A 20,834-nucleotide genomic window follows, 5' to 3' on the forward strand; every position below is an offset into this window, starting at 1 on the left:
GCTAGAACGAGGAGAAAATTGTTCAGGAATTGCCAACATCCATGCTGGAAACTAGCTCTCTATAGACATTTCATTCCATTTCTTTAGGGAACTGTCAGGTATTTTTCTTGCAGGCCTGCCCCAGCTGCCAGCTCAGCTATCTGGTAGAGGAGAGGAGCTCCAACTGTTGGAGTCATTCTGTACTGGGGTCTTCAGTTAATTCCCATGTGTTTGGTCCCATGCAGTTCTATTGCCTTCCATCACATGCCTGCTGATTCTGAGCCTACTCTCTGGTCTTATATCTGGCAAACTGACTCCCACCTCCTCAGTAGTTCCCTTATCAAATGTTCCAGGCTAGATTTTTCCCACCTATTTTATTCAACTAATTCCTGCCTGCTTTCCAAAAAATTGTTGAAATCTGTCCTTTGAGGATAACCTCCCATTTTCACCACATTTTCTTTACTTTGATGGGTTTATTTCTTTCTGTTTGTTATCATCTGAGATGCTAGTTCTACAACTCTGGACCGTCCATTTTGCCGTTCTCATTTTCCATTGTCATTTTGGATGTGCTTTTCTAAAAATATATATATATATTCCTATCAGTCCAAGGGATTTTTATTTTTTTATTTTTATTTTTAAAAAATATTTATTTTTTGACAGAGAGAGACAGCAAGAGAGGGAACACAAGCAGGGGGAGTGGGAGAGGGAGAAGCAGGCTTCCCACAGAGCAGAGAGCCTGACGCGGGGCTCGATCCCAGGACCCTGGGGTCATGACCTGAGCTGAAGGCAGACGCTTAACAACTGAGCCACCCAGGCACCCCTGTCCAAGGGATTTTTAGACAGATGGATTAGGAGTTGGTGCTCTGTCATATTGATAAAATCCTTCCGGTTGTTGGTTTTCTGTCAATTGCTATTCATACTATATTTTCCTGTGTGTCTTTTTTAAAAGATTTTATTTATCTATTAGAGAGAGAGCGAGAGAGCACAAGAGGGGGAGAGGCAGAGGGAGAGGGAGAAGCAGACTGCCCCCTGAGCAGAGAGCCTGATGCAGGGCTGGATCCCAGGACCCCAAGATCATCAACTGAGCCAAAGGCAGACACTTAACCGACTGAGCCACCCAGGTGCCCCTATTTTCCTGGTTTTTATCTTTTACAGTCCACATTTTAAGGGGACCCATTTAAAAAATATTATAGCCCATTTTTTAAAATGACACATTTTTTAAAAAAGATTTCATTTATTTATTTGACAGAGAGAGACAAAGCAAGAGAAGGAACACAAGCAGGGGGAGTGGGAGAGGGAGAGGGAGAAGCAGGCTTCCCGCTGAGCAGGGAGCCTGATGTGGGGCTCGATCCCAGGACCCTGGGAACATGACCTGAGCCGAAGGCAGACACTTAACCGACTGAGCCACCCAGGCGCCCCTAAATGACACATTTTTAATTCTACTAGTGAATACTTTAAACTCTAGTATATTTTTCTACTTTTCAATGGCAAAAGTGAAATTGTATTATTTAAGTCCTGCTTAGTCAAACTAAGGAATTTAGCAAGATCCTCCTCATTGGTTTTCTCTTTAAAAAATGTCTCGACTTCTAGGGGCGCCTGGGTGGCTCAGTCATTAAGCGTCTGCCTTCGGCTCAGGTCATGATCCTAGGGTCCTGGGATCGAGCCCCGCATCGGGCTCCCTGCTGAGAGGAAAGCCTGCTTCTCCCTCTCCCACTCCCCCTGCTTGCGTTCCCTCTCTCGCTGTGTCTCTCTCTGTCAAATAAATAAAATCTTAAAAAAAAAATGTCTTGACTTCTAGTCTTGTACACTTACTCTTCCCAATCTAGAATTAACTTGTTACAGTCCACAAAAACTCCTTGATTTTGACTTGGGGAAAAAAATTTCCAGATTAATTTATGAAGAATTGACATTTTTATTATGTAACTCTTTGCTTCCAGGACTGTGGTAATTTCTTTTTCTTTCTTTCTCTTTTTCTTTCTTTCTTTCTTTCTTTCTTTCTTTCTTTCTTTCTTTCTTTCTTTCTTTTTAGGTCTTCTTTTATGTTTTTCAGTCAAGTTTTATAGTTTTTAAATATAGGTTTTTGGCATTTCTTAAGTTTATTCCCAGCCATTTTATATTTTTTGTAGCCAGAGTGAGTTGAATCTTTTTTTTTTCATTACATTTTCCAGCTTTTTATTACTGGCTGTATCTATATGTCTGCATCCTAAAAACCAGGGAATTGGTCTTTCTTTACTGGGTCTAATGGGTTCTTCTCATGATGAAACTCCAAGGATGAGGTTTAAAAGAGAATCAGAGGAGGATACATGTGTTTTATTTTACATGAATGATGTTGCACCATAGATCTTGTTCTGTTTCTTACTTTTTTCCCACTTAACACCATTAAATATGATGTTTGCTCTAAGTTTTGTAATAGATACCTTTGATCAGATTGAGGAGGCTCCCTTCTATTCATAGCTCTCTAAGTTGTTGTTTTTCTCATAAGTAGGTGTTGTATTTTATTAAACACTTTTCCTGCATCTATTGTAATAATCGTATAATTTGTTCCCCTTAAATCTGTTAAGGTTCATTTTCTAATTTTATTTATTTATTTTTAAAGATTTTATTTATTTGACAGAGAGAGAGAGAATACAAGTGGGCAGAGCAGCAGAAGAGGGAGAGGGAGAAGCAGGCTCTCCACCGAGCAGGGAGCCCGACGTAGGGCTCGATCCCAGGACCCTGGGATCATGACCTGAGCCGAAGGCAGACGCTTAACCGACTGAGCCACCCAGGCACCCCTGATTTTCTAATTTTAAACCATCCTTGCATTCTTAGTAAAAATTTCAACTTGGTTATGATATATAATTATAGTCTGCTGGATTCAGTTTATTTGTCTAGAATTTTTACATCTATTTACTTATCCTATGGCATGCTTTCATTGGCTCATTATAGTAGTTCTATTATGCTCATAAAATAAGTTTAGAGAGGTTTTTTTTCTGTGTATGGTTGGAATTACCCATTCATTAATAATTTGGTAGAATTCATCTATAAAGCTCTCTGAGCCTTTTTTTTTTTTTTGCAGGGGGTAGATTTTTAAAATACATAGTCATTTGGGAGCCCTGGGTGGTTCAGTCGTTAAGTGTCTGCCTTCAGCTCAGGTCATGATCCCAGGGTCCTGGGATCAAGCCCCACATCGGGCTCCCTGATCAGCAGGGAGCCTGCTTCTCCCTCTGCCTGCTGCTCCCCCTGCTCATGCGCCCGCTCTCTCTCTCTCTCTCTGACAAATAAATAAATAAAGTATTTTTAAAAATACATAGTCAATTTCTTTGCGGTCATAGAGGGTCTATCCAGGTTTTATGTTTCTAGGATCAGTTTTGGTAAGCTGTGCTTTTCTAGGAATTTGTTCATTTTGTTTATGTTTTCCAATTTTCTAACATACAGTTGTTTATAATATCCTTTTTAAAAATTTATGTTTTATCTACTATCTATTGTATAATCTATTGTATCTGTGGTTGCATCTCTTTTTCATTTCTAATATAATTTGTCTTTCCTCTCTTTATATTTAGGTTGTTAAAGGGCTGGCTTTTGTTTTTCAGCTTTTCAAAGAATCAGCTTTTGATGTTCCAATCCTATCATTTGTTTCTGTTTCATCATTTTCTACTCATCCTTATTTTTCTTCTATTTTCTCCAGGTTTACTCTGCTGTTTCTTTCATAGCTTTTTTTTTTAGATTTTATTTATTTATTTGAGGGAAAGAGAGCAAGAGAGTGCGCGCAAGCAAGCACGAGCAGGGGGAGGAGCAGAGGGACAAGCAGACTCCCTGCTGAACAGGGAGCCCAACGTGGGGCTCTATCCCAGGACCCTGAAATCATGACCTGAGCTGAGGTCAGACGTTTAACTGACTGAGCTACCCAGGCACCCCTCTTTTATAGCTTCTTGAGTTGGATGCTCAACTTGTTGACTTGTTAACCCAAACGCCTACTCAACACCTCCACTTGCACATCTAATAGGCACCCCAAGCTTAACATGGTCAAAACGGAACTCTTGATATGTACCTCTAAAAATGTGCTTTTCCTTCAGTTTTTCCCATTATAGTGAAAGGCACCGATTCATTCAGTTGCTCAGTGAAAAACTCAGGAATCATCCTTGTTTCTTCTCTTTCTCTATACATCCAATCTTTTCTGCTCGATTTTGAAAATACAGATTGAGTGTCACAACATCTCAGAACCTCCACTGCTACCACCCTAGTTAATGCCACTATCACCTTTCTTAGACTGTTGTCAGGGTCTCCTGATTGGGCTTTTGTTCCTAGTTTTGTTTCTCCACGGGCAGGTCGCCACACTGCACCTACAACATGGATCTGATGATGTGAACTCTCAGTTCAAAATCCTCCGAGGGCTTCTCATCCCAGAAGAAGCTCTCAGTTCCCACGGTGGCTCTAGCTGCCTCTCCAACCGCACACCCTACTATTCTCTAGCCACGTAAGCTTTCTTCCCAACATGCCAGGCATAGTATCACCTCAGGGCCTTTGAACTTGCCTGGAATGTTCTCTCCCCAGATGTCCATATGGGGGAATAAAACGAGGGCAAAAGCCTATAGATATCTAAATAGCACCCCCTTCAACTTTGCTTTATCTGTATCAAAGGCCTTATCACTACGTGACATTATATTATATACTTATCTGTATGCTTAGTATGAATCTTTGCCACAAGGATGTTAGTTTACTGTCTTGTTCAGTACTGTGAATCCAGAACCTGGAACAGTGCCTGACATAACAGGTATTTAATAAATGAAGGGGGGAGGTGGCAAATCAGAATTAGAAGGTTCCTTGTTAAGCACAGAACCAGTACAAGGAGCATTGGATGAATTGGATGATAGGTGGAATCAGATTAAGGTTGCCTTGAGAAATAGTCCTGTCCTGCACACCCCATTGGATAAAACTTTTCCCGCACTCTTATTTTTCTGACACAGAATTGCTGGATCTTAGCTCCCAAATCACCTTTTCTAGCAGGTGTTAGAGCTGGCAGAGCTAAGTGCTGCTTCCTTTGTGCTCTCATTGCCCCTTCTCCACACCTCCACCAAACCATCTGATACAACAATGACAGATCTCGTTGCAGCCTGGGCATGCACCGTCTTCTCCCGCCAGAGTTTCAGGAAGGCCAGGGCTGTGATTTGTTAATTATTCCCTGACCCCATGAGAGTGTAGCATACGGCACCCAGCAGGCTCGGATGAAAGAATGCAATGGGTAGGCCCCTGAAACGAAGGTCCGTTGTCTGGAACGTCAGGCTCCAGGGTAGGCAACTTTGCTGCTTCTAGTGAAGGTGGTGATACCGAGAAAATACAGGTGCGGTGAAACTCTTATAGCAGCGTAGTTTGTGCGTTTGTGTACAGCGGGTCAATGGCCCAGGAGGGCCACGCAAAACAGGCGTGCGGAGCCGAGGCCTTCACTTGCCCCAGCATCCGCAAGGGCCCATTAATCCTTAATATTCAAATTCCTCCCACTAAACCAGCCCCTCCGCGCCCTAGCCGCCTCTTTTCCCCAAATGACGGTCGATGGCAACCAATCGGGAGCTGGACATGGTTTCCACCCCCTTTTCCCTAGCCGGAATGGACACAAACTCCAGCCAATTGGTAGCATCATCACCGAGACCCCGCCCCACCCTGGTCGTCGCACCCAATGGCAGGAGGGCTCGCGGCGGTGCCGGGGGCGGGGCGCGGGCGCGCAGGTGCAGCAGCGCGCAAGCCGGCCGGGAGGGCGGGGCGCGACGTCGGCCGTGCGGGGTCCCGGCGTCGGCGGCGCGCGCGCTCCCTCCTCTCAGAGAGAGGGCTGTGGTAAAAGCCGTCCGGAAAATGGCCGCCGCCGCCGCTGCCGCGCCGAGCGGAGGAGGAGGAGGAGGCGAGGAGGAGAGACTGTGAGTGGGACCGCCGCGGCCGCGGGCGGGGACCCTTGCCGGGGGGCGGAGGGTAGGGGCGGGACGTGGCGCGGGAGGGGCCCGCGGGGTCGGGCGACACGGCTGGCGGATGGCGTCCCTCCTCTCTACCCTCCCCCTCCCGCCGCCGCCGCCGGTGACGGCTCCCCCCTCGGCCCGTCACCCGCACTCGCGGTGACCGTCCTCGGCGCGGTCTCCCAGGGCCGACTTCGCCTGACGCCCCCCTCCCTCCCGCCTCCGGCGCGCATCCCGGCCCCCGGCCCCGCGGGCGCCCCTGTCGCCGGGGTTTTGCCTGTCGGGGCTGCGCGCGCGTCGTGCCCTTCTCGGGGCTTCGGGCCCGCGGCGTCGTCGCGCGCCCGCCGCCCCGGCCTCTCCCTGGATCGCGCTCTCCCCTCTCCCTCCCTCGCGCGCCCCCTCTGCCGTTACTCGGCCCCCCCACTGGCGCGCGTGCGCAGTCCGCCTCCCGTCGGGAGAGTGCGCCACAAGGGCTCCTGTGCTCTCACCCCCATCTCCAGGCTTTGCCTCCCCCTCCTTCTCGCCCATTCCATGACTTTCTGCCCCCACTGCGAGCGAGTCGGTCCACCATCTCCTTTCCCCTCTAGCAGGAACAAGTAGGTGGGAATTATTGTCCACCCACAAAAGGGACTAGACATTGTGTTCCTGGTCCCACAACTCATCATAAAGAGGCGGTTATAGTTCCCATCATGAACCTTAGGTAGGGGACTGTGTGTCCGGGAGCACTAGAGGCTCTTCGGTGGGAGTGCGCCCCCAGGGTCTTTGGGGGGTTCCGTGGCCTCAGAATGTGAGCGCCCTCCCATCCTCCCCGCCCCCCTTCGCCGGAGATCTTCTAGTTACATAAGTGGAGTGGGACATAGTATGTAACCGGCTCCTATAGTTCTGGAGCGCGCCCTGCTCAAGATGATCATCACCAGATGGGCCAAGTTCATCGCATCGTTGTGGTTCCTGTCAATTGCCCCTGAAAGTTTATTTTCTTTTTAGTTTGGTTATAACTGAATTACCCAAACTGAAACTCAGGTGACTTTTACGTGGTGTGGCAATGTTTCTGTGGTTTTGCCCTGAAGACTTAATGTCATCGTAAAGAGTCTAAAAAAATTGCTTTCACAGAGGAGACCGTTAATGACCTTGCTTAAGTGGACCCGAGGTTGGGAAAGCTTGCTCTGGAATACCTACCTCTGTGGTGGTCGCCTGCGTTGTGAGTGTGTTCGTTGTGGATTGGTCACAGCAGAAATGGGCTCCACCACAAAAGTGATATTCCTGACTCATGGTCAGGCAGATGTGTGCTTCTGGTTCTTTTTCCAGGAACAGGAATGGACTCTGCAGAGCCATTCACACGTTGTGTCTCTGTTGTGTGGGATCAGTACCCCAAATTGTGAGATGGTAGGATCGAATTCAGGGGGGTGGTTGGTGATGGTGGAAGCAAATCTAGCAGCGCGTGATGCCAGGTGGCTTAGACTTTGCAAGACTCTGACAAGTTTTAGGTGTTTTGTCATACCAGAAAAATGAAGGTTATTTGTGCCGTGGTAGTAAAATTCAGTGTTGTTAATAGGCAATTATTACTTGAAAAGAAATTCGTGTTTCATGGCCAGAATTTTCATCTGGATCTCAGCGATTTCAGTTAACAACAAGATTAAGCTGACCTCTTGGGTCTTTTGAAATATGCTGGATCCTTATTTAAAAAAAAACAAAAAACAAAAAAAACGGTGTCTAGGTTTCTTTGGTCTTTTAGGAATTTCCACCAGAGACTTAGGGAATAGGCTTATTTATGGGCTTTTTATGACTTCTATTTCAAATCCCAGTCAGGAAGCCCGGGAAACACTTGCTTTTATTTTCTTACCCGGACACAGGAGAACCTTAAGGGACACAGTCAATCTAGTAGAGTACAGTTGATTAAATAAGTTGCCACAGATAGATACCCATTTGTGGCATGTCAGCTTGGTGGCAGATCACTGAGGTACATTCCCATCCACACACACAGACGCACAAGCCTCACTTGACAAAGATTCCAAGGTTTGTGCATCTCAGCCTATGACATGACAGGATGAGGACTCTGCTTTGTTTTGCATCATTGGCAATGCATTTGCCTCCTCGGGTGCCCCTCCAGTTAGCTGTTCATCATACCTCTAGCCTTTTATTTTATATATTTTTTAAAGATTTTATTTATTTATTTGACAGAGAGAGACACAGCGAGAGAGGGAACACAAGCAGGGGCAGTGGGAGAGGGAGAAGCAGGCTTCCCGCCGAGCAGGGAGACCGATGCGGGGCTCGATCCCAGGACCCTGGGATCATGACCCTGAGCTGAAGGCAGATGCTTAACGACTGAGCCACCCAGGCGCCCCACCTCTAGCCTTTTAAACAGCACAGGCAGCTTCCAGAATACAGTTTCTCTGAAAAGTGCCTGGTGGCATCTGAAGTCAGTATGTTCTAACAGCTTGAAGAAACCTATGGCTTTCTTGCTATTACGGGCTATCACACCGTCCTGTTTCTTGTTACAAATGTGCCTGGAATGCTTTAAACCTACAGTACCAGGTCTTTATTTCACCTGACAGAGCATGATGCAGTGAAACTCTCCTCGACTTTTGTGTTGTTTATGTATTGGGAGGGTTAGAATACAATTTTGCATTCTATTTGCAATTTCTAACCAGAGTCATTGTTGCCCGTTTACCCTGCCTCTGTGTGGCCAAAGCTAGAGTGGGTGGAGAGGCGAACTGTGGAGTTTGACCAAAAGAAACTGTGGAGTTTGGCTAGATAAGTCCAATATGATGTTGCCCCCACCCGAATACTCCGTCCCCTATGTGGGCATTGAATGAGAAGCTTGCTTCTTTAACCTGAAATAGAGAAGAGCAGAAGCAAAATTGTTAGTTCCTTACTCCAGTCCAGTTTCCACCACTAATGTACCTGCCTGGGACTGTTTGCATGATAAATGATGTGTCCTGATCGTTTATAAAGGTGAATATCAGTGGAAATCTTTTAATTGGCTAAGGGCAGTTTGTCGCCAGGCTGCCTGAGTTATCTATGAGGAGGAGAGAATCCCAGAAAATGTTTGACATTTGTAGTAACTATAGTTGACCTTTGAACGATGCAGGGATTGGGGGCCGCGACCTCTCACCCCCGTGCAGTTGAAAATCCACATATAACTTTTGACTCCCCCCCAGAATTTAACTACTAATAGCCTAGTGTTGACCAGAAGCCTTATTATTAACTTAAACAGTCGATTAATGTATATTTTGTATGTTATGTGTAGTATATACTGTATTCTTAAACACAATAAAGATGTTATTAAGAAAATCATAAGGAAGAGAAAATACATTTACAGTACTATACTGAAAAAAATCAGCATATAAGTGGACCCGAACAGTTCAAACCTGTGTTGTTCAAGGATCAACTGTAGTTTTTTAAGGGCATGGGGGTGGAGGGGTGGGGGAAACACAGTCCTAGACTGGTGGCGAGTTCCAGGGAGTGCAGCAGGACACCTGCTTGTTTTCACCACCCTCTGCTGTGGTGACATGCATGCAGACCAGCCTCATGTGGCTGGCAGACACAATCTTTTTTCTTGGGTAGAGCATTATTTCTGCTTCAACGGAAGGACCTTGTCCTCAATTCTTCTGTACCAGGCTTTTCCAGTCAGATTGCTGTTGTCACCACTGTGACTACTATGCCTTTATCTCGTTTCCAGTAGGACAGATGTGAATGGGTTCTTCTTCCTTGGGCTCAGTTACACAAAGTTATGCTCTTCTGCCTTTATCTGTTCTCTTCTGCCTTTCTCTTGCAAGGAATCTTTTCTTATTGAAATCTTGATTTGCATGCTATTACTTAAATACTTGGTTCTGCCATTTTGGATGGTAGGTATGGTGTTGGGGGAACTGAGTGGGAGTGGGAATTTGGTGGCAGGCAGGGCATCCCCATTCCCAAATCAGAGGGGGTGTGTGTGGCCATTCTACTCAAGAATAAAGCCTTGACCTTTATAACTTCTTCAGGGCATACTTACGTTGGGTCTGCTGGCATATGAAGGTGTCCTCACCATGGCTGTTTAGCAGTTCCTGCAGATGTCTGAACTCTCCGGAGCAAGCCTTAGGAAGGGTTCACTTGTCTTCCTTGCCTAGGAGCTGGGGGCATCATATATATGGAGCTGCACATTACTGTTTTATTGGGTTTTCACTTAACTGCTTTCATTTGCTTGCTCTTTTTTCTGTGAAATCTTGAGTTAATCAAAGATCTTAAAATTTCAGAGCTGGAAGGAACCCTTAGTCCAGCTCCCTCAGTTTACAAGTAAAAAAACAAACCGTGGCTGTGAGAAGTTGTAGCTTTGCCAGGGCCTCCCAGCCCGATACTGGGTATGATTTTTATTATATAGCTAACAGTAGTACTGTTACCTTGACTTCTGGATTTCAAAGCATTCTATGACTTGACTGTTTCAGGGAATTGTAAGGCCTCACTGCACCTCAATAGATAATTCTAGGTACCATCCTGGTAGTTACAGACCAGCTTAAAAGACTTGGTTGGTGTTGCCCTTCCTCTGGGTTTAATTACATGAGTAATTGTGTGAATAGTCTCTAAGTTGTGTATTCTAGGTTTTTTTAGTCTAAAGGTGAAAGTGCTGCTCTTGGGCCAGCAAGCTAACCAGAGATTAGCTAATATGGGGCAGTTTAGGTTTTAACAAGGAAATGATGTTATCTTGATGAAAAATGTAATGACAAAAGTCTTCTTTTGAATGTATTCAAAAGCAGAAGAGAAACTATCAAACTAATAACTTAGTTTGTTGAACATTGTGATTTAACTGATCTGAGAGGCTTAAAAGTGATTGCTCTGAAACAGACTTGCATATATTGGAGGAGGGCTTTGGATCTCCCAGGGCTTTTGGTTTCTGTTGGTGCTGCTTTTTTTTTCCCCCTCTCTCTCAGGGTTAAAGCTCCTTTAAGTGATGTTACAACAGCTCATTTCAAATTCAGCTGCTTGAAAAAGAAGGCCAACTTTGCCTCTGGATTTCACGTGTTCTTTTTGGGATGACATTTTGATGTTGCATGTTCTCTTGAACATGTTTTCTCTCCCTGAGTACTTCTGTATGACATAGTGCAAGAAATACTTACCAGGGATCACCACTAACAGTATGCTTTATAGTGCCAAAGTGTCCCTCAGAGGTGACAAGACTTGTGATAGTGTCGATTCTAACACACATGAATCTTTATTTTAGTACTGTGTGTTATGTGCTAGTAATTTGCGGTTTATCCTTGTTTCTAGTAGGTAAGCTGGGAAATAGCATAGTACTTTGTCTATATGTTTATCTTCAAAATGTCCCAAATAGCCCTGGGAAAAAGGTCGTGCAGCACAATGGGGGCTTTCAACTTACGATTTTCTTTGTTTTAGGCTCCATAAAAATACAGACTCACCAGTTCCTGCTTTGATGTGACATGTGACTCCCCAGAATACATCTTGCTTCTGTAGACCAGCTCCAACAGGATTCCATGGTAGCTGGAATGTTAGGGCTCAGGTAAGTAACCTTCCTTTTTTTTTTTTTAGTATATGTCCTGGTTTGGCCATCTGTTTTTAAAAAAAAAAAAGGAAAAAAAAACAAGATGTACTACTCTTGGACAGTATAAAAGTACCCCAAAGACTAAAGATATAACTGTGCCAAACTGTGCCATATAATAAAAAAAAGTCACTTCCCTGAGCCCTGAAAGGTCAGTTTGGGTAGGGTTACTTGGTAGCCACAGCGTGATCTGGGGGCGGGAGTCAGATTAGAGCCGGAACTGGTGATCTGCAACTTCAGTTCACCTTGAAGCAGGTCAGCTGAGCTGAGAGCGCTTTGACTGAGCTCTTCACCTGCCACTGCTGCTGTTGCCTAGCGGTCTTCAGCATGGTGCTTTGTTTGCTTTGGTTTTGGGTAAATGACTTCCTGGTCAATGGTAGTGAGCAGTGGTAAAACATTTTCAGATATAGGAACTGGTGTGTGGTCCCCTAAAAGGATGGCTTCCTGAAAGCTGTCACAGAACAGCAGAGCCCATGGCTAATGGCTGTGCTTGCTACTCTCCTTCCCCGGAACTAAAGAGCACCCAGACACAGGTCTGGCTCTTGAGACTCTAGAGCAGAATGAATGCCTTTTGAAAAGCTGAGGATCCAAGCCATATGAGGTCTGACACTCAGGTGCTCTATAAGCCACACTTTTGGCTACTTTGGTGCCATTGTGTGGACTTTAATTTTGTAAAAATGAGTGGTTCCTTAATTTCTCAACTGTCAGGCTCAATATCTCAAGCTTTTTTAAAATCAGTGGTCACTCCACATTTGATGTTTTGACACCTGGATCTCAAACATTCCATGTGGTAAGGCAGAACGTACTAATTGAATTTTTCCATTCCTTTTCCTAAGAAAAAATGTGAGTTTATACATATGCTGCCATTGTGATTGCAGCTGAGACCCCCAGGTAGCACTTTGTTGTGTCTCTCTGCTGGTTTCTGACACCTCAGTCTGAAGCTTTGTGGACATCCATAACATAGCCTAGTAGGGGACTGTGGAAGGGGCAGGGTTTGGGTAAAGGAGAATAGAAGGTGTGGAAGGAAGTGAAGAGCATTGCACTGCCTCCAAGTCCCAAATTTGGTTCCAGTCCTGATCCTGTGACTCAAATTGTCATTTCTCCTTTATTGCTGTGGGGTGTACTCTGGGCCCTGCTGACAGGACGTTCTTTGTACACCACGTATTTATGCTGGTGGGAGTTGTGTGGCTGATGCTTTGTGCATTGTCTCAGAAACTGTGTGGACTAAATGTAATATGGGCAGTGAATGGGTTTCTTCTGGTAGATGTTAGGCCTGGGGGTGGTTTATGTTTTTAATAGTCTTTTTCTCAGATTATGAATGGATTTTATAAAACAGGTAGTGGTCACTCTATATAGTTTCTTCTAAGAAATGTAAAAAGGAAGAGATATTTAAAAAAAAGTCTATTACTTATGAGTGGAAAAGACAGCCATTTGAGCTTCAAGAAACTTTGCAGGGAATTCTCCAAGGACAGAACCTGTCTTTACTAGATAAGTGTTTGATATCTTATTATTTTTCTTCTTTTCCTTTTTTAAGAAATTATAAAAATAATGCATGCTTTTATAGAAAACAAACCATTTTAAAGTATACCACGTAAAAAGATGAAAACTCCCCATTACTCTCCATGCTCACTACCCAGAGTAACCACTATTAATGTAGATCCTTCTGAATCTTCTCAGGCTATACAAATATGCACATTTTGTGTTTTTAACAAAATGAGGATGATATTATACATATTCTGCATCTGTCCTTGTGATATGTTTCTCTCTGCCTCATTTCTGTTAAATGGCAGTGTGATCTGGTGCTGACTTAAACGGTCATGCATTGTCCCCCTATTGGCTTTCCCAGTTGTTCGCTATTAAAGATGGTACTGGATTGAACTTCCTCATGTGCCAGTCTTTTTGAAGAACAGCTACCTAGACTTGGAATTGCTGATGGGTACCACCACATCGCCTTCCAAAATGGCTGTCTCAGTTCCCATGACAGTCTGAGAAAGTGCCACTTCCCAGACCCTCCCAGAATTGGAAGCCCATCTTTTAAATTTGTGCTCCTTGGGTTATTACTGAGGCTGAACTTCAGTAATCATCAGCCAGTTGCATTTGGTCTTTGTGAATTGCTTGCCTGTTGGTGTTCTGCATTCGTTCTTCCATCAGGATACTTGTTTTTAAGTTGATTTGTAAGAACTTGTATTAAGGATACTCTTTATCATCATGCAAATATTTTTCCTACCTTGTCGTATATCTTTTGATTCTGCTTGTCTTTTTTGATGTATAAAATTTCTTTTTTTTTTTTTTGAAGATTTTATTTATTTATTTTTGCGAGAGAGAGAGAAACAGAGAGTACAAGCAGGGGGAGGGGCAGAGGGAGAAGCAGACTCCCCACTTAGCAGGGAGCCTGATGCAGGACTCGATCCCAGGACCCTGGGATCATGACCTGAGCCGAAGGCAGATGCTTAACCGACTGAGCCACCCGGGCGCCCCTGATGTATAAAATTTCTGTTAGGATTTTTTTCTTTTGCTTTTATACTTAAAAAGTCCTTTCCTACCTTAAGAACATGTCAGTATTCATCTATATATTTTTCTTCTTAAAAAAACTTGATGTACTATATTGATATATACAAAAGAATCTTATAGGTAAGTTGTCCTGTGTTTTTCCTATGGTTATAAAAATGCTTGTTTTTGTATTGAATTTTGGGTAGGGATGCGTTCCCCACTTAGCCAGTCGTGTCATAGCCATTTGGTGATTCAGTCATCTGGTCTTCACCTTTATCATATGTTGACTTCAAGTAAGCAAAGCATCTCTTACTTTTTTCTTTCTGAAGTTTTTCTTTGTGAGACTTGATGGCAAGCTGGTCAGCATATAATCATTTATTCATTCACCCAACAAGTACTTGAGCCCCTGATTCAAGGCAGGGGCAGTGTGGGGCCCTGCAAGTGCTGCTTTCTCCTTGACTTGGGGCAGGGCCACAGAGATTGCAGTAACAGTGGCAACGGCCACAGTGCTCATTCCAGAAGACTCAAGAAAATAGTGGATCTTCACAAAGTAGGTTTTGGATAAACTAGGAGGAATCCAGAGGGTGTGCGTGCGTGTGTGTGTATGTGTGTGTGTTTTAGATTCTGACACAGAAGTGAGAGCTTAGGGTAGACTGCAACATAAGCATCATTTGTTTCCTAACTCATGTAATTGCAGGCTGATTTTTGTCTTGAATTATGATGAGGGCTTTTTGCTGTTGAAACAGTTCTATATTCAGCTAGCTCGGTTGTGATGGAATAAAAGTTGTGTACTGATAAAAATGGTAATTTTCTTCTGTGATGATTTTGAAGCATTTCTATAATAGTTCATAAAAATAAAGGCAGGCTTTTGGTGAATATATTCTTAGGTAAAAAGTAATTTTTTGCAACTTGCATCATTTAAATCTAATAAATAACCTTAAAACTGAAGTGGAATCCTGATTTGGATTGAAAAAATATTTTTTATTTAGAGAAAGGGTATAAATGACTTATGATTAAGGAAAAAGCTTCTTGTATAAGGCTGGGGTTTTTTTAATGAATTTTTTAAAATGGGTATATAGTACAGAATGAAAAAGGTTGTATAGGAGGTTATATGGTTAAAGAGCTCCTTGCCACCCTGTCCCCAAATACCCATTTTTCTCCCTGGAGGCAGCCATCATTATCAGTTTCTTATTAAGTATGTGTGTGTGTGTGTGTGTGTGTGTGTGTGCGCGCGCACGCACCTGGGTGTAATTTTTAAATGTGGTAAAATATACATAACATAAAATTTAGCATTTTAGCCATTTTTAAATGTACACTTCTGTGGCATTAAGTACATTCTTGTGCAACCGTCCCCATTATATGTCTCCAGAATCCTTTTCATCTTGCAGAACTGAAACCATCTCCCATTAAACCCTAACTCCCTATTCCCCCTCCCCCACCTGGTAACTACCCTCTCTTTCCGTTTCTATGAAATTGACTATTCTAGATACTTCATGTTATTATCTATTTCATAATTGTGTTTATATATTTTGTGGGCATGTACACACAAACAAGGGTGAGTGTGTGTTTTTAGTTAATGTATCTTGGAGATTGATACCAGTTTTTATAGAGCCATATCATTCTTTTTAAGGGTTGTAGAAGAAATACCTAGATGTGGGACTTGCTGGGTCAAAGGGTATATGCATTTTACTTTATTTATTTATTCATTTTTAAAGATTTTATTTATTTGACAGAGAGAGAGCACAAGTAGGCAGAGAGGCAGGCAGAGGGAGAGGGAGAAGCAGGCTTCTCGCTGAGCAGGGAGCCCGATGTGGGGCTCGATCCCAGGACTCTGGGATCATGACCTGAGCTGAAGGCAGCCACTCAACCAACTGAGCCACCCAGGCGCCCTGGGTATATGCATTTTAAACTTGAAGAGATAGTGCTAAATCAAGGGTGTCCTGTTAATTGCATAGTTTTAAAGAAAAGACTACATTTGAGTAGATGAGCACACAAATTTATGGCTGCGGTGCTATTTGTAGAGACTAGAGAGCTGTTAGTTAGGCTAGGAAGAAATAATTTTTAGCAGTTAGCGCTAGAAAGCAAAACTTCAGAAGCTTCCCTTTCATCAGATGTGACCTCATGTGAGCAGAGCCTGTGAGGCACGATGCTTTATTTGACAAGGGGAACTTCAGCCAATTCTCATTTGTGAATTTTGAAGAAAATGGAGCATTTTTATTTTGGTACTAAGTTGCAGTGGCTCCTTAGGACTCAGAGTTGAAGTATCCTGAAGCTGCTGGACCTTCTGTCTTATTTGTATTGTAATATGCGTAAGTTATGTCCTGGAAGTATTCAGGACCAGATTGCTCTTGCTTCATTTCTCTTTGATTCTTGTACTCTTTATAGAGCAATACTTGATTACTTTACCCTATACCAATTTAGCATATATTATGTCATTTACTAGATGCTATGGATTACCCTCAGCTATCTTCTGATCTAAAGGAAGATACAGATAGGCAAACAGACTGTTTCTCTACAGAGGGCTGAATGCTATGATGGAAGAATACTGACCACTAAGGGAGCACATAAATGTTAGAGGGGTCCCACCTAGACTTGGAAGTGAGGTCAGGGAAGAGACTTCTTTGAAAAGTGACCTCCAAAACCTGAACGATAAGGCAACATTAGCTAGTCCAGGAGAAGGTAGGAGTGGGGGAGAGACCAGCATGTTCAGAGGCTCAGACAAGAGAGAACTGGTGGGCTGGGTCTCAGAGATGAGACAGGTGCAGCAAGCCAGGCCTGAGGGCAAGGAGCATTTTTGTTTGCAGAGTGTGCTGGAAGGAAATCAGACACACTACACCAGCTGTGCCACATAGGCTCCGCTTTCCTTCTAAGTTGCATCACATTCTGAGATGTTCCTGAGCCCCAGAAGGCAATGTGAGGAGCTCTGGCCATTCATCCTGTCCCTTTTCCATCCCACACTGCTCTGAAGGCCATCTGCCCTGAGCTGACTTCCCACCTACCCATCAGGTCCCCAGGGCTCCCACTTCAGGTCTCTTTATGGAACCTTCCTTCCCTCCACCTCTGCCCCAGGAGACCCATAAGGAGAGGGCTTCCCCTTCTCCAACACACTTCATTCTCTGATACTCAATACTGAGAGGAAGGCAGGAGCTTGGGTGGTGTGAGAGTCAACTCTGGTGCCAAACTCACTGCTTAGTTCTTCTGATTTTTATTTATTTATTTATTTTTACCAAGATTTTCATGGTGAAGGAAGCAGTGCATAAGCAAGCTCACTCTCTTTTGTCAAGGACCAGGTCCACCCTGATGAGCCACCATGGATGGCACCACTGTAATCCCCACAAGCCTGGGCCCAGGAGGTTGGATCAGAGCCCTCTTTGCCTCATCTCTGCATGCCTACTTCTCTGCCCTCCCTTAGGCCATTCTGACCCTTCTGCCTTTGAGGTCTTGCCTTCCCGCAGTCCTCCTGGCCCTCTTCCTCCCTAGCCTCTCCACTCTGCTCACGTGTTAGCTACTCAGGTGCTTTCTACTCAGACTTCAGAAATGTTAGCATTTTGCCCTATTCACATCCTCCTCCTCCTGTGGAATTCCAATGTGACGGGTCCAGTGAAATCCCAGGCCGTGGTTGCACTTGCTTGCCCTGCCTCCCTGAGGTAGCCTGTCCCCCAAAGGGAATACTCTCCATGCAAGCTTTATGCTCTGTTACACATAATAATATATAACATTCAAAACTGTTTTTACAAATACGCAGGAGGATTTCCTACTCTGTGTAACATTCTGCAACTCATTCTTTTCGCTCAGTATTTGGCTTTTGAGCTTGGTCCGTGTTGCTCTGTATAGACTTTCATTCACCATGTCTCCTTGTGCTGTAGAAACATCTTCACAACAGAAGCCCCACCAGAGCCCAGAGGGAGAGTGGAATTTAGAGAAATGGGGATTGACATCTGGTTTATGTTTACATCCTTTGGTCCTATTAACCAAGAAGATATTTTTATTTCTTTGTTTGTGAAAGCTTTCTACAAAAAAAGGCATCCATTTTCTAGATTTATTAATAGGGCAGTCCAAAGGTTTTATTTTTAGATTTGAAAGAAAGCAAAGAAGGCTTCTGAGATATGCACATTTCCCTTTGTTCCCATCTTCTTTGCAACATTCCACATTGCTAAAACACAAGCTTGAGCCCTTTTAAGCATGAGCTGACTTTCTACATGTGGATTATTTTTGAAAATATTAAAGTATTTTGGTTTTTCTGGGACTTCTAGTGGTACTTAAGTTTTGACATTACTTTGATAAGTTATATTTTAAATTTGTCTATACATATTTAATAATATATTTTTAAAATATGAATTTTTGTGTGTTTTTTTTTGTTTTTGTAAACAGCAGAAGGTATCAGTCCATATTAAGTACTAATTTGCTCTAATATTTTCAGCTGTTTGTGGAATTACACTTGGCAAAAAAAACCAGACAAACGTCTGCAGTTGTGACAGTTTGTCTTTCTGTTCCGCTTAACTCCAGAATAAATAATTCTAGTGAATTTTTTTCTAGGCGTGTAAGAACATAGGAATGATTAAAGTCGTCATAATACTTAAGGAGTTAGGGAAAGTTGAAAGTCTTTTTTAAGTGATTACCCTATAAAAAATGTAGCTTATAAGCAACTGTCTAAAATTTCTTAAGCTACTCTTCCAGGTTGTTTAAGACAAACAAAAATGTAGTATTAAGCTGTTTATTTTTAAATTACACAAGTAAAGCATCACTGCAGAAAATTCAGAAAATGCATATGAAAATCACTCTGGGAATTCCACTACGTGGAGAAAACGGCTGTTGCTATTTGGTCTGTATCTTCCTAGACCAAGGGTTCTGACTCATGGTTGAAAATCCATGGGTTCCATGACCTTGGATGGGAAAAATACTTCATCTTGATTTTCACTAACCTCTCACTGAAAATTCAGTTTTCCTTCAGTGACAAATGTGGGCCACAGACTATGGTAGTATTAGGAGTACCTGTGCCTTTGTCACCAATAGAGATGAGAGGTACTTTCTTATCACATTACAGTTACAGATATTTTGGAAACATCATTTTTTCTCGTCATGCTTCAAACCTAGGGTAGTTATTAGACCTAATTATTTAATGGTTTCCTAAAGAAGCACATATTACTCTGCACCCATGTCGATGTATGTTGTTAGTCAATTTCTATGCATTTAATTTTATGCATTTCAAAACATTCTTCTGAGGGGAGGGTTCCAGAGAGCCCAAAGGGTCCATGGCAGAAAAAGGTTAAGAACACCTGTGTACATTATACCATGCAACTACAAACATCGGAGCAGTCAGCACTTGAGTAGTCAGTATGTGGGGAAAGAGCCTAAAGAAAGCCCTAGAGCACAAGTGCAATAAATGGAGAAAAAATGACATTTAAAGCTTACTTCAAATTATTCTATCAAATATTTTTATTAACCCATTTAGTGTTCTGTAGAATCCGTGCAAAGTGTAATGCAACTAAAGCTGTTCAAGTATACTTCTTTTTAAGATTTGTTTTTATTTTTAAGTAATCTCTACACCCAGTGTGGGCCTCAAATCCACCACCCCGAGATCCAAGAGTCACATGTTCCACCAACTGAGCCCGCCAGACACCCCAAGAATACTTTTAATACCACATAAATTGCTTGGTAAATAATAGTGTCAAAGTCACCTTTGTTGTTGGCATTTAAACATTCTTCTAGAGTTTTCCTTATGCACTCTTGTGCATACATATTGTTTTAAATAAATAGGATTATACAACATGTGCTGTTGTAACTTGCCTTCCTTCCTCAATGGTAGGTTGTAGATATCTACCCATGTCAGTAAAAATAGATTGATAACACCACCTTTCCCTAAGATAAAAATAACTTAATTGCATTTTCTTTTTTTTAAAGATTCATTTATTTATTGGAGAGAGGGAGAGAGCAGGGGGAGGCACAGAGGGAGAGAGAGAATCCTGAAGTAGACTACCTGCTGAGTGCAGAGCCCGATGCGGGGCTCAATCCCAGGACCCTGAGATCATGACCTGAGCCAAAATCAAGAGTTGGTGCTTAACTGACTGAGCCACCCAGGCGTCCCTTAACTGCATTTTCTAATTATAAAAATAATAATCTGTTCAATGGAAAAAATTTTTAGAAAATAAAGAGGAAAAGTAAGAATTGCCTATAAACATGGCACCTACAGATAGATAACATCTGGCTAATGTCTTTACACCATCATATATTTTTTTTTGAGAGAGAGTGCGTGTGGGTGAGTGGGGGGAGAGAATATTTTTTTAAGATTTTTAAAAAATGTATTTGAGAGAAAGAGCAAGCACAAGCAGGGGGAGGGGCAGAGTGAAAGGGAGAAGCAGACTCCCAACTGAGTGGGGAGCCTGACACGGGCCTTGATCCCAGAACCCTGAGGTCATGACCTGAGCCAAAGTCAGACACTTAATCGACTGAGCCACCAGGCACCCCGAGAGAGAGAATCTTAAGCAGGCTCCACGTCCAGTGTGGAGCCTGACACGGGGCTTGATCTCATGATCCTGAGATCATGACCTGAGCCAAAATCAAGAGTCAACGCTCAACCGACTGAGCCATCCAGTCACCCCTTTACACCATCGTTTTTGATGAGTACATGACATTTCATTGAGGTCTGTGCCTCGATTTAATTAGGGGCATATCCATTGATTATGTGTTTTCATTGCGCCGAATGGCAGGTATGGCTGTGTGCTGATGATTCCACTCTGTGCCTGCATCTCTTGATTTCATAGGACTATTTGTTATAGTGACACTCAATTCTAAATGATGGTATTGTTCCACATTTAGTAACTTTTCATCTGGCCAATACAGTTCAGTTTAAGTACAGAATTCTTTGCTGCTCCATGCTGAAAGATCTGCAGTTCATCAGGCTGTCATCCAACCAT

At 43.2% G+C, this 20,834-nt stretch overlaps 1 protein-coding gene across 1 annotated transcript in view; it reads left to right on the forward strand.

Moving 5' to 3' along the window:
- The first annotated feature begins 5,723 nt into the window (after positions 1-5,723).
- Positions 5,724-20,834, forward strand: part of MECP2 (methyl-CpG binding protein 2) — a 55,100-nt gene continuing 39,989 nt past the window's right edge. The window contains exon 1 of the mRNA XM_032397448.1: positions 5,724-5,867. Within this exon, the coding sequence (XP_032253339.1) occupies positions 5,806-5,867 (62 nt within the window). The 5' untranslated portion in view covers positions 5,724-5,805. The remainder of the gene's footprint in view (positions 5,868-20,834) is intronic.

The sequence above is a fragment of the Phoca vitulina genome, unplaced genomic scaffold (genome assembly GCF_004348235.1).
Source record: "Phoca vitulina isolate PV1807 unplaced genomic scaffold, GSC_HSeal_1.0 scaffold99, whole genome shotgun sequence".
Taxonomy (NCBI): Eukaryota; Metazoa; Chordata; class Mammalia; order Carnivora; family Phocidae; genus Phoca; species Phoca vitulina.